We start from the raw sequence: 14,422 nt of genomic DNA on the forward strand, positions 1-14,422 counted from the left end.
GGAGTTCATTATACTTCAGAACATGTATGGCTGTTCGGTAGTATTCCATGGGATGGGCATTTTTTTTTTTTTTTTTTTTTTTTTTTTTTTGCGGTGCCGGGGATCGAACCCAGGGCCTTGTGCTTGCAAGGCAAGCCACTCTACCAACTGAGCTATCTCCCCAGCCCCCGGGCATATTTTTTAATTGCTTATTTATTTGTTTATTCATCACCCGCAGTTGAACCCAGAGGTGCTTAACCACTGACCTATATCCCCATCCCTTTTTATTTTTTATTTTTGAGACAGGTCTCCTTAAGTTTCTTGGGCCTCATTAAATTGCTAAGGCTGGCTTTAGAACTTGTGAGCCTTCTGCCTCAGCTTCTTGAGTAGCTAGGATTTCAGGCATATGCCACCATGCTCAACTAATTGCTTCTTCATTGAGTGGAGTGTGTGTGTGTGTGTGTGTGTGTGCATGTGTGTGTGTGTAAATACATAAAAAGGCATGAATATCAAACTTTTGAAAGGTGGTTATCTCTGGGGAATGAAGTGCGATTTGATGAAGAGACATGATTACGGGTTTTATGTTTGATTATACCAAATCTGTTCGAAACTTTAAAAACAAGAACATTTTCATACTTTAATTGTGGGGTTGAATTTTTAATAATAGGACTGGGAAACTCAACCAGAGTAAGATGGTATAACCAAAAACCGAAATACAACAAACCTCTTCACAACTCCTTCACTGCCTCCGTCTGCAGCAAGAATCCTGTAACAGCTGCTCTAAAAATAGCAGGTGCACAGTTCTAGCGAGAGGAGGAAGCCTGTAAAACGGCATCCTTCAGGAGGGAACTGCAAAGGGAGGGACCATACAGGACACTGGAGTGGGAGAATAATGCTGGGCGTTTTACTGGAGGAGTGATACAAGAACGTGGGAGATCATCAGTCTGTACAGTTAGCCCTGCCACAGACTATCTGATTTTTGGATGATTCTAAGCACCTTCTAAATTCCCAACAGATCTTCCCTACAGTTAAGCATTCTTGAGTCATCTACCCACCTCCAGTTGGTAGGAGTTCAAGGAATGCAAATTAGTTTTCCATTAGCTTAAACAAACACAATTAGAAAGGGATATCCCTCGAGGCAAAGAACACCTATCAAAACCAAATATAAATGGCATTTGACCATTGTCATCAGGGAAATAAATGAGGAACCAATGTAATTATCTTTTTAATCTCTAGAGCAAAGTGTTCAAACTTTTTTTAGACAGATTTCTTCAGTACACATTTTATAAGCCTAATGTTCTTTTATATTCACTTAAAATCACTCCTTCTGTAACCTGAGCCCATTCTCCACTGGGCACAAGGAGAGCAGATGAGCAAACCTCAGACGTCCTAATGTTCTTCCCTTGTAATGTAGAAACATGATAATTTGATGCTTTTTACTTTAATATTTTGCATGTAGCTTCCTCTTACACTGATTGACCTCACGTGCATGTTATCTTTACACCACTCTGGCATTTTATAATAGCCATCATTCCTACAGTGAGTCATGCACTGTTTTGAAATAGCCCTTCATGTTACTATGATTATTCTTAATGTACAAATGAGGAAATTTAGGCTGAAATATTTCTAGTGAGTATTAGGAGTGATAAAAATTAAGAGCCGACACCAGTATTCTCCCATGTCAATCAGTGCAAACTCAGAAACTGTAAAAGAACATGGTTTGGAGTCTGAAGAATTGCAATTTAGGAGTCTCTGGTTCATAAGATTCCAAATCAGTGTTCTGAAGGAGGTAGGGAAGTGGAAGCTGATGTGGATGAAAAACTCTTGAATCATTATGAAGTAACTGAAATTATTTAAAGAGCTACTCCTATTGAGCTGGTCATGGTGCAAGTCTGCAGTCCCAGCTACTCTGGAGAGTGAGAGAATCAGTTGAGGCCAGCATAGTGAGACCCCCGTCTCAAAAAACGAAGAGGAACACTTATTGAAATTGAAAGATTGCAAGGACTGGAGGGGCACACCCAAGATGATGTGTCCCAGCCTGTGTGCAGTACCCCAGTAAAGACAAATTCGCACACACACACACACACACACACACACACACACACACAATCGCATGCACACAAGCTCAGCGCAATGCAAGGGTTACTTGACAGAAGCTGTACCTGGTGGGAGATAAAGGAAGCGGGGCTCAATGGGGCATGCCCATAATCTCAGCCTTGTCGGAGCTTTGAGGCAGCCTCCGAAATTAAGCAAAGCCCTGTCTCAAAATAAAAATAAATAAATAAATAAATAAAAGAATTTAAAGGGCAGGGGAATGTAGCTCAGTGGTAAAGCACCCCTCAGTTAAATCCCCAGTATTAAAAAGAATTAGAAAAAAATAAAGTAAGTAGTGCACAAACCAATGGGGATGTTCATAAAACAAGAGTTCAATGACTTCTTGCTGTGCTGCTAGGGTTTCTGGGTAAAGTGTTCGGCTATCAAAAATTGAGGTGCCCATAGTTGACATTCCTAGATGGTAGCTTCAGATATGTAGAAATCCTGTCCTATTAAAGGTCTCGATTCTCTTCTGAAAAGTTCTTTCACTCTGAAAAGTTTTTATTGTCATTGTCCTTCATTTTCCCACTCCCAAGCCCCCCTCCCTCACCACGCCCATCACAATGTCACACTCTTTCCTCTCATGTAGTTTGTTTAGCTGGACACTTTCTGTTAGGCATTTTGAGTTATCGCTGATTTCTTGCAGTGATAATAATTATCTCACGAAGTATTTTTTGTAATCCTGACCATCCTAGGTCCTCACAAAGCTCAGTGTCTATGGAGTCACATAGTGCTGCCCAAAAGTCATTTTAAAAACTAGTTCCAGTCCTCACTTTGCCTCTCAAAGTTAAAGCACAGGAGGTGCTCATCAAGCCTGCTTCCTCCATCAAGTTACTGTTCTCTCACAGTAACTGCTGTAGAAGCACTCGGAGCTGCTCTGATCCCCGTAATTAGCTCTGCTTCTATCTCCTCGCACCTCCCCTTGGCTCTCTTATTATAGTTCAATTCAGCTTCTCCAGCTTGGTCCTTCCCTGGCCCCAGCCATTCTGGTCTGTTATCTCTCCCTTTAATCCCCTAAGAATTCATCTCGAATAACTGGAAAGAAGTCTCCCTTGGTGGGAGATGGAGACACGGGTTATGCAGAAACAGGGATGGCAGAAATCAGGGAACGTTCACTCATGAATCAGTTGTATTCCTGTGGTATTTGTAGTGAGGTTCTCATTTTTCCATTTTATTCAAGGTTTTTTCCCCCACCTTTGAATTATAATCTCCAAAACGAGATTCATAGGTCACTGTAACAGTAAATAGTTTTGATCAAGAAGTAATCCTAACCAATTACCAAAATTAATCATGAATATAATGAAGTTGATTTGTCATAAGCCTTGAAAAAAAATAAACTTTTGTCTTATACACCCTCTTAGGTAGGCAGTTTATTGTATGATTACAACTCAAAGTCATTATAAACATCAGATTAAAGATAACTGTGCTGGGCCTGGAGTTGTGGCTCAGTGGTAGAGCCCTTGCCTAGCACATGTGAAGCATTGGTCAATCCTCAGCACCACATACAAATAAATAAAGAAAATAAAGTTATCGTGTCCACCTACCACTAAGAATATTTTAAAAAGATAACTGTACTATTATATATGTGAAATATAATGATATACAAAAATGTAGCTAGCCCAGCCTCCTGACTTTCTCTTCTGCAGTGGGCTAGGAAAGAAAAGAGAGGTTTAGACTTTCAGTGAAGTGTCCCCCCCCCAGCTGGTGGGCGCTCTTTCCTCAGAGTCTTTCTTTGGTTTTCAATAATTGCCACATTTTCATCTTTGGTCCATCACTGGTCTTGGGACTGGTTTAGGGAATCTCTGCATTCTTTGGTTTTTATTCTTCTGATTCTCTCTGTTCCAGCCCTGCTAGATCCACCCTTACTTCCAACCACAGGTTAATTCACACATTAGTGAGAATTTAACCCAATGTACTCCTCTCACCAGGACTATTTGCCTGTTACATCTTATCTCCAATTGTGATTGCAAGGGTTTATTTCTGGTCCTGGAGTTTTAAGCACTGATGAACTGATATAGAAATTATTTGGAGGGATGGAAGCTGTCCAGGTACCTTTCCTAGGAATTGTGTTTTCTAAATATATTTTTTTCAGCTTATGCACATGACCAGCTCCCAACCTACTATCCTTATGTAACTCAAAGTCTGAGGTCAAATGCTCTTCTGAGTACACACTCAGGTCATGCATGTGCTTATACATACAAACATGGGAAAGAACAGGTAGGTGGCAAACATGGAATTTATGGAATTGGGACAGAAATACATGATATTCATGAGAAATAAATCACTAGCTCACTTTCTATGCCACTCTCATCTCTTCCTCATAATAAAGCTCTGCTGTCAGACCAAATCGGGAGTTTTCCATGTGTGTTTGTTTTTCCAGTTTGACAAATGGACAGACTCTCAACGGAGAAGAATCCTCACAGGTCTGTTGGAGCGCTGCTCACTGTCACAGCAAAAGTTCTGCTGTCGAAAGCTTCAGGAAAAAATTCCAGCAGAAGCCCTGGACTTTACTACCAAGCTTCCTAGGGTGTTATCCATATATATCTTCTCTTTCCTTGACCCCCGGAGCCTATGTCGTTGTGCACAGGTAAAGACAAAGAAGTGGTGCATGGCATTTTCTAACAACAGCCTTAGGGGGCTCTAAAACTAGAAAAACGTAAGGATAAAACCCACATGTACACACCTCCACAAAACCAAGCCACAAGCCAGGCATAGTGACGCATGCCTGTAATCCCAGCCATTTGGGAGACTGGGGCAGGAGGATGGCAAGTTCAAGGCCGGCATCAGCAACTTAGCCAGGCCCTAAACAACTTAGTGAGACCCTCCATCTCAAAATAAAAAATAAAAAGGGCTAGAGATGTGGCTCAGTGGTTAAGAGACCCTGGGTTCAATCCCTGGTACCAAGAGGGGAAAAAACAAAAACAAAAACAAGCAACAGATGCTTAGTCTTTATAGTTTGCATCCTCTGCCTTCTTTGAGTCTAACTCTGTGTTTAGTACTCAAAATGGGGAACAAAGTATAAGTCACCATTAGTGTCCACAAAAAAGTATCAGCTAGTTGGGGAGATGCATGCACATATAAGAAATGTTCTCTCAGAGTGTCAGCCTCTCATGCTGGAGGCCCGGGTTCGAGTCCCCAGCACTCTGGCATTCTGCAAATAACAAAAAAAAAGAAATGTTCTCTCAGCAGGAAAGTCTTTTATTGCACAGCATACAACTATAATAAAATCCTAAATTGTATAGTGCAGGCCACCCATGAATAAGAAAAGCTCAAAATAAGGTACTCATCAGATACAGACGAAAGATATGAGACTGCCAGGTGCGGAGGCACACACCTGTAATCCCAGTGGCTCTGGAGACTGAGGTAGGAGGATCACAAGTTCAAAGGCAGCCTCAACAACAGCGAGGTGTTGAGCAACCCAGTGAGACCCTGTCTCTAAATAAAATATAAAAAGGGCTGGGGATGTGGCTCAGTGATTGAGTGCCCCTGAGTTCAATCCCCAGTACCAAAAAATAAAAAAAAAAAGAGTATGAGATTAAGAGACCCGAGTGGACAGGTACGCTCACAGACACCTTGGAAAAGGAGATGGCCATCATTTTCTTGCAAGTAACTCCATAGTGTATTAAAGCAAAGTTAAATTATTTAAGATATAAAGTGGATAGGCATTAGTTGAGTCTTTCCATAAAGTTTAGTAAAATCAGAAAGTACCTACTACATACACTCATAGATGTACGTTCATTTTAGTCCTTAAAATTAAAAAATAAATGCAACAAGAAAGATGCATTATTCAATAAATGGTGTTCAGACACTCGTGCAGGATCTAGAAAACAAATGCCAATAGAATAAAAGATGTGTGTGACACCAAAGGAAGCCATTCAAGGACTCAAAACACTGGAAAGGAGACCTTTGTGAGTGTTCTATAATGCCCAAGGGCCTCAGGGAAGATGTATACTTCACAGTCTTGCTTTATGCATTTTATGTTGTGAACAAGAATGGAAAAAGCAAGATTTTAAATTGTGGCTATAAAAGTTAAAATATTCTCCTTGGAAAAGAACATCATAAATAAATCCAAATAGTAAGCAGGGAAAAAAATACACTTCAAACAAAGTTAATTTCTTATTTTTAAAAAGAAATTCCTACCAATTGCTGGGTGTGGTGGCACACATTCGTAATTCCAGCTGAGGCAGGAGGATGGCAAGTTCTAGGCCAGACTAGGCAACTTAGTGAGACCCTGTCTCAAAGTAAAACTTTTAAAAGGTCTGGGGATGCAGCTCAGTAGCAGAATTCCTGCCTAGTATGCTTGAGGCCCTGGGTTCAATCCTCAGTGTTGGAAAAAAAAAAAAAAAAACTCCTATAAATATGTATTAAGGAAAAAAAAAAGTCACAACCTGGCAGAAGAAAAATGAGCGAAGAAAAATGAGCATAGAAAACGAACAAAGAGTTCACAGCAAAAGAAATGCACCAGCAGAGTAGAGGAAGGGGAAGGAGAGGGAGGGGGGAGGGAGAGCGACAGGAAGGAAGTCTACCACTTGTCTATGTGCAGATGTACCTCAAGAAACTACATGTGTGCACATCAGTAAATGCACTAATTAAAATAATGATAATAATAGAAGGGAGATCAGTAGAGTAAGTGGATGGGAAGGAAGGAGGAGAGGGAAAGGAAAGGTACCAGGGAATGAGGCTGATCCAATTTTGTAATGCACATGTACAGACATGGCACAGTGAGCCACCAGGATGCATAATTATCATGCACCTATAAGAAAAAGAAAAACTCTCCTACCAAAGAAAGAAATGCAGGCGCCTCTGCTGTGTGTGGGATGCTGAGCCTCATTATGACATGCCATTTTCATCACTCAGATTTGCTGAGTTTTATTTTTTTAATAATATTCTATATTGGTAAATATTTTATATATTGTTGACAGATAAAATGGTATACTCTCCAGTGGTACAATGGAGAGCAGCCTGGTTATATTTTTAAATAGAAATTCCTTTTATCCTACCAGTTGCACTTCTTGGAATTTGTCTGATGGGTGTACTTCAACGTTGACATTATTTTGTTTAAGAACATTGAAGAATTGTTCGTCACAGCAAAGTGCTGGAAGCAACAGAAAGGTCCACCGGTGGGGCACTGGGTAAATAAGTTGCAGTGATCTCCTAGACAGATTATCAGCAAAAAAAATCAAAAGCAAAGCTACAGAACTGTCAAGTTATGCCATTTTAGAAAGTAAAGAATAGATAACTGTTAATATATGCCTAGGCTATTTCTGCAGTGACATACAACAACTGGCTACAGTGGCTAAACCCAGGGCTGGGAATGAGAGGCTGGAGGACAGGAATGGGAGAGACCCTAACTTTTTACTGTGTGACCCTTTTATCTTTAGGTTTGGTATCACTGTACACACATTACCTATTAGGGGGTACTAGAGATTGAATCCAGGGGCTGAGCATATCCCCAGCACCCCCCCCCTTTAAAATATTTTTAGTTGTCAATGAACTTTTATTTTATTTATATTCGGTGCTGAGAATTGAACCCAGTACCTCACACATGCTGCAAGTGCTCCACCACTGAGCCCAATCCCTGCCCTATTTTTTATTTTGAAACAGAGTCTCACTAAGTTGCTTAGGGCCTCACTAAGTTGCTGAGGCTGACCTTCTACTTGCAATCCTCCTGCCTCAGGCTTCTGAGTTGCTGGGATTATGTGTGCCACCATAGCTGGAGATTGAGATTGCTCAAGCATATCAATCTAAATGTCCAAGAACAGAGGACATCAGACAGCCACGTGCTGAACTATTATGCAGCATTAGAAAACATGTCATGGAAGAACAGAGATGCTGTGATATTTAAAACAAAGAAAGCAAATGGTATACAGAGAGGTTCCCAGTTTTGTTTCATCATGCCTCAAAAAAAAAAGACTGAAAGGAAAAGAACTGTCCTGGGTTGTTAATAATGATTGTCTCTGACAGATGGAGTTACAGGTATTGCTTTTCTTTAAGCTTCTCAGAATTTTTCAAGTTTCCCCTAATGAGAATATTATCACTGGAGGGAAATGTTATTTGGCATAACTAATTCTATCATCTGTATGCACTATATGTCTATCTTGCAAGATCTCAGTGTATTTTATTCCTACTATTGACACAGAACACCACCCTTCAACTAGCTTTAAAGTAAAAGATAGTCATTGCACCAAAATGAGCTTTGAGCTGTTTTAAAAAAAAGATGGGGGTGGGCTATGTGGTGGGGAGATGGGTCTTGATAGTTTTAAAATTTCTTGCTTTTGACTCTCCTCATTTCTTTCTACCTTTGGGTGGTGGTGGGAAGAAAGAAAAGGTGCGGGGAGGGAGTGGGGAAGAGGGAGCCTTAACTGTCTTGGAAACAAACAAAAAATAACTCAAGTACCCAGGTCAGAACAAGATGTAAGGAAAAGGAGAAAGGAATAGTGATGGAGAGCTTTCTCTCCCATCCCACCCTGCAAACTGTCTTTCCATCCTATTCCAAGTTAATTTGCACATGAAGATTTAGGTGAGTTACACCCCCAGTTTGTTTGTTTGTTTGTCTGTTTTCAAGACAGAGGGTCTCTCTAAGTTGCAGAGGCTGCGATCCTCTTGTTTCAGACTCCCGAGTTGCTGAGATTACAGGCTTGTGCACCTGGCCCTTCACATAACCTTCATTAGGAGCTTCAGGAACCATTAGGAAGTCTCAAAGTCTGCCTGAGCCTCAGTTTCTTCTTTTCCATGAGAGTAATAATTGTACTTACCTCCCTAGATTGCTATGAGGGTGGTTAATAGTGCCCATTAAATACAAGTGAACTGTGACTCTCAGTCCGAATTAGCATTTAAAGTAATCCTCCTGCCTGGACAGGAAGTTCTCCAGGAAGGAAGTAACTATTTAAAGTGTAATTTGGAAGAAAAATGACAAAAAAAGTTATCCAGGTCTAGAATATAGCTCAAAAGCTGGAGAAGGCAGGAGTGTTAACTGAGCAGGTTGGTTGTTTTTGTTTCTAACTGTCCTCGTTTTTCCAGGTTAGCTGGCACTGGAAGAACTTAGCAGAGCTGGACCAGCTCTGGATGCTCAAATGCTTGCGGTTTAACTGGTGCATCAATTTCTCTCCAACTCCCTTTGAGCAGGGGATATGGAAGAAGCACTATATTCGAATGGTGAAAGAACTTCATGTTACCAAGCCCAAGGTAAGCTTGAGACAAAGATCAGCAAACTTTCTCCATATGTTTTTTTTTTTTTTTTTGGTGGTGTTGGGGATCGAACCCAGGGCCTTGTGCTTGCAAGGCAAGCACTCTACTGACTGAGCTATCTCCCCAGCCTCTCCATATGTATTTTTTTTTAAATTTTTTTTTTAAATTTTTGGTCCTGGGGATTGAACCCAGGGGCACTTTACCACTGAGCCACATCCCCAGCCCTTTTTATTTTTTTCATTTTGACACAGGGTCTTACTAAGTTGCTTAGAGCCTCTAAATTACTGAGGCTGACTTTGAACTTGCTATCCTCGTGCCCCAGCCTCCAGGTTGCTGTGATTACAGTGTTGTGGGATTCTTGCACCAAGATAGGCCCCTGGGAACTTTCAGCAGGAAGCAGTGTTTATTAGTGCTGGCCATGGCCCAGCAGAATCGGAAAGCTGAGCCCGAGCGCAGTGAGGTGCTGCCTTGTACACCCTCTGTTTGCCCCTTTACGTTGGTCCTGTTATCTCCCCTATATGGTAACATACATGCTGATTGGGTTTTTATACTACAGAGTTGCGACAGTTGTGTTGCATGTGCATATAGACACTGACTGGGCCGTGTTGCTTTCCCTTGGTTCTGGGAGGGCTCTTACTGCAACAGGTGTGTGCCCCCATGCCCGGCTCCCCATATTTTTTATTGGTGCATTATAATTATACATAACGGTGGGATTCAGCGTTACATTTTGTATGCACACATGATGTAACAACATAATTTGGCCAATGTCATCCCTCAGTACCTCCCCTTTCCCTTTCTTCCTCCCTCCCCTAGTCCCTTTCCTCTACCCAACTAATCTCCCTTCAATTTTCATGAGACAACCCCCCTTTCAAAAAAAAGCAAATTTTTAAAGTCATCAGCTATAATGAATTCTAGAATTAAGGATAAATGATCAAACTTCAAACTGGGAAAGGTTATAGTTCAAAGGAAATACACTCTGAGTTCAAAATTCTCTCTGAGACTTGATAGCCACTTCCTGTGTTCCAGTAGCACACGCCTATGATCCCAGCAACCCGGGAGGCTGAGGAAGGGGAATAGCAAGTTCAAGAGCAGCCTCAGCAACTTAGCGAGGGCCTAAGCAACTTAGTGAGACCCCGTCTCAATATATAAAACCAAAAGGGCTGGGGATGTGGCTCAGTGGCAAAGCGCCCCTGCGTTCAATCCCCAGTACCTAAAAAAAAAAAAAAGAAAAAGATAGGCACACTAGTTGACAGCCCTCCCCTGATACCCTCAAACCACAGTTGTACCTGACAGATCAGGACCATGGAGTTTCTCCCTGTCCCTGTCCCTGCTTTCTTCATCTCAGACCTCAGACAATTCTGACATGGACATCCTGTGGGTAATAGGTGGATTTATTACCTATGGGTCCTCATATTTTACTAGTTTAAATTTTCTGTGAATCTTCAAGGTAAGCTGAAGATTTTTTTTTTCCTTTTAATTTTTATGTTTTGTGGTGTTAGAAATCAAACCCTGGTCCTCATACATGCTAGGCAAAAGCTGTACCATTGACCTGCACCGGAGACCTGAAGTTTATTTGGTATCATTTGTAAGATCAAGTTTTCTACATAAAGTAGTCATTAGGGAAGGGCATAACGGGCACACTAAAGTTGCCTTTAATCCAGAAACTAAGCAACGTAGAGCATTTTCATAATCATAAAAACAAGTAAGGCAAGAATAATTTTTTTCTAGTGGTTTTCAATGCATTATAACCAATGTTTATATTCACTCCTAGATAATTAATGTAAAATGTTTATGTGTCTTTGTTTATGGCAATATCTATGCACATGCAATGTTGGGCCTTGTTTTATGAAAGGGATGAGTTCTTGAAAAATTATGTGTAAATTGATTCTTTTTAATGATTTTTTTTTAAACCATAGAAGTATCACAGTCTGTAAAAATAAAATAAAATAACTGCAGTGAATCATTTTACAATTGAAGAATCTTGCCAGAAGCAGTGGTGCACACCTGAAATCCCAGCAGCTAGGAAGGCAGGAGGATCATAAGCCTCAGCAACTTAGCGAGACCCTGTCTCAAAATAAAAACTAAAAGGGGCTGGCTCCATGATAGAGAGCCTCTGGGTTCAATCCCCAGTACCGCCAAAAAGAAAAAAAGAGATTGAAGAATCTTTTTGAAACATGAACAGTCTACTCCTAAAGTACTCATTTAGGTTTAGGTTCGATTGTGTTTTCTTAAAGTAGTCTGCATCTACGTTTATTGTAGTAATGAACTATGCATGATTAATACTGTTACAGTTGCAATGATGAAATTTGTCTGATTTCAGTTATTGGTGTGCCCCATGACGATTTCTTTTTAAAAAGATAATTTAAATTTGTTGTTGTTGTTTTGTTTTGTTTTTGATATGGAGTCTTGCTGTATTGCCTGGATTTTGCAATCCTTTTTCGGGGCCTCCTGAGTAGCTGGGATTAGCAGGTGGGAGGTAAAGGGGTGGGGGTGGGGCGATGTACTTCACCACCCTAGCTAAAGAAGAGAATTTTAAATGCAGAATTTTAAAAGTTCTTTTAAAAATTACCATACCTAATTTATGGTAATTTTTAAATTTTTAAATTTTTAAATATGGGGGGGTATGAAAAATGGTGGAGAGACAGACATCATTACCCTATGTACATGCATGATTACACAAATGCTATGAATCTACATCATGCACAACCATAGAAACAAAGTGAGGTACCCCATTTGTGTACAATGAATCAAAATGCAGTCTGTAAAAAAAAAAAAAAAAAAAATTATCATACCTGTGGTCCTTTCCTCATCAGTCTCTGAAATTCTCTCCTGTGGGGCAGGTCCTGGTGTTCAATAGCTGAACTCAGGCTGCCCCGGGAGAGGGAAGAGAATTGTGGAGTGAAACTAGCCAAGTAAAGAGGGGTTTTGAATACAACCTGTGAAATGGACAGTTTTGTCTTCAGGAGTGACTCCACAAAATATTCGTGCATAACTATGCTTAAAAATATGAATAGTTTGGGTGCAAGAAAATTGCCTCTTCTCGGCTTGGTATTACATTTCTGCAGGGAATGCTTTGTTCCATGAGACTTAAAATTTTCCGTTAAGCAGTACTAAATCAGAAAAACTAAGGGAAGTTCAGAAAATCAACTAATTAACTTAGATTGTTCAATTAAAGAAATAGACCTGAGGCTGAAAGAAGTTCTAAGGTTAATAAGATCGTCCATGAAGTTAACTCCCAGCACTGTACTTAGGTAATATACACTGTGCTTGTATAATCTGTGTAATTCCCTCCTCAGTCCTGAGCATGCCAGCCTCGTGTGCTCCAGCAGAGCTTTTGAAAGCAGGTTAGGATCATGTGGGGATAGTTAATAATAGCATCATCAACCTCGAAATGAGAAGACTAAACTGGAGTGATCTTTAAAACTGTCTGTGAGACTACCCATGCTAGGAAACTTAATTTCCTAAAGAGTAAATCAACCCAAAGTAAATACAAGGAAGAGATAATAAGGAACTGGAATGAATGAAATTGAAAACAGACAAAAGAGAAAAATCAATGAAATCAAAGCTGTTTCTCAAAAACATAAACAGAATTGATACGTTTCTAGCTAGACTAATCATGAAAAAAGAGAAAACACTAATTACTAATATCAGGAATGAAAGACAGAGTGTCGTGACAGGGCCTACAAACATAAAAAGCATAACAAGAGACAGTTATAAAAACCTTCAGGTCATTCAATTCAACAACCTAGATGAAATGGGCAAAATCCTTGGAAAATGCATATTACCCTGACTCAATGAGTAATAGAAGACACAAATAAATCTATATCGATTTAAAATTGAATTAATAATTGTAAAACTTTCCACAAAACTCCAGACCAGATAGCTTCACTAGTGAATTGTCTCACACATTTAAGAAACAAGACCAATTCAATGTAGCCTCTTTCAGAAAACAGAGGAAGAGGGAAAACTTGTATCAAAACCAGACAGAAACCATAAGGAAAACAGAAGTGCAGATCGGTAGCCCCCACGGACACAGACACAAAAATTCTTTAAAGGTATTAACAACTTAAATCCAGGCATCGCAAAAAGAATAATACATGAAGGCCAAGTGGGATATATCCATGGAAAGTCAGGGTTCCTAACAATAAAAAAAAAAAAAAATTACTAGTGTAATTCACAGAATAAAAACGATCATTTTAATGCATATTTGCAAACAAAATCAACATCAACTTATCATGAAAAAAAGTTCTCAAAAAGACTTCATCCATCAATAAACGGGCTGATATCAAACTAAAAATCTTCACAGAAAAGGAAACAATCAAGAACATGAACAGAAAGCCTGCAGAATGGGAGGAAATCTTTTGTCACCTGTATCTCAGATAGAGCATTAATCTCTAGGGTATGTAAAAAACTTAACACCAAAAAAATAAACAAATAATCCAATCAATAAATGGGCAGAGGAACTGAACAGATACTTAACAAGAAATATGATCAGTCAACAAATATATGAAAAAATGTTTAACATCTCATTTGCTGGTAAATGGAACTGGAGACTATCTTGCTAAGTGAAAAATAAGCCAATCCCAAAAAACCAAAAGCCAAATGTTCTCTTTGATATGCAGATGCTAACACACAATAAGAAGGGGAAGGAAGATAGAAGTTCATTGGATTAGACAAAAGGGAATGAAGGGAAGAAAGGGGAGATGGGAATAGGAAACACAGAAGAATTAATCAGACATCTCTTTCCTATTTTCAAATATGAATACATTCAAATATGAATACAACCACAAGAATAGAAAGTGACTATTCCATGTATGTATAATATGTCAAAATACACTCTGCTGTCATGTATAACTAAAAAGAACAAATTAAAAAACCTGAAAACAAAACAACAAAAAAGAATAAATAAAGGCACCAATATTGGAGGTGTGGGAAGACTTCATCCTGAGGAACCTGGGTATGTATGTAGCTCAGAGGTAGTGAGCACTTGCCTAGCATGTGTGGGACCCTGGGTTCAATCCCTAATATCAAAAATAAATAAATAAATAAATAAATAAGATGGAGACTTCAAGAGCTGTGAACAAAAATTTGGTTTACTTCATACAGAAAAATTGTCAGATTTCATTATTACTTATTTCAAAGTGTCAAACATTTTGTACTT

The 14,422-nt window shown here is 39.6% G+C and overlaps 1 protein-coding gene across 4 annotated transcripts in view; it reads left to right on the forward strand.

Moving 5' to 3' along the window:
- The window catches only part of Fbxo16 (F-box protein 16), a 52,026-nt gene that overhangs the window by 18,222 nt on the left and 19,382 nt on the right, over nt 1–14,422 (forward strand). For all 4 annotated transcript variants that reach the window (XM_047550345.1, XM_047550344.1, XM_047550347.1 and 1 more), the window contains exons 4-5: nt 4,454–4,660; nt 9,094–9,258. In XM_047550345.1, the coding sequence (XP_047406301.1) occupies nt 4,454–4,660; nt 9,094–9,258 (372 nt within the window). The remainder of the gene's footprint in view (nt 1–4,453; nt 4,661–9,093; nt 9,259–14,422) is intronic.

Source organism: Sciurus carolinensis, chromosome 4 (genome assembly GCF_902686445.1).
Source record: "Sciurus carolinensis chromosome 4, mSciCar1.2, whole genome shotgun sequence".
Taxonomy (NCBI): domain Eukaryota; kingdom Metazoa; phylum Chordata; class Mammalia; order Rodentia; family Sciuridae; genus Sciurus; species Sciurus carolinensis.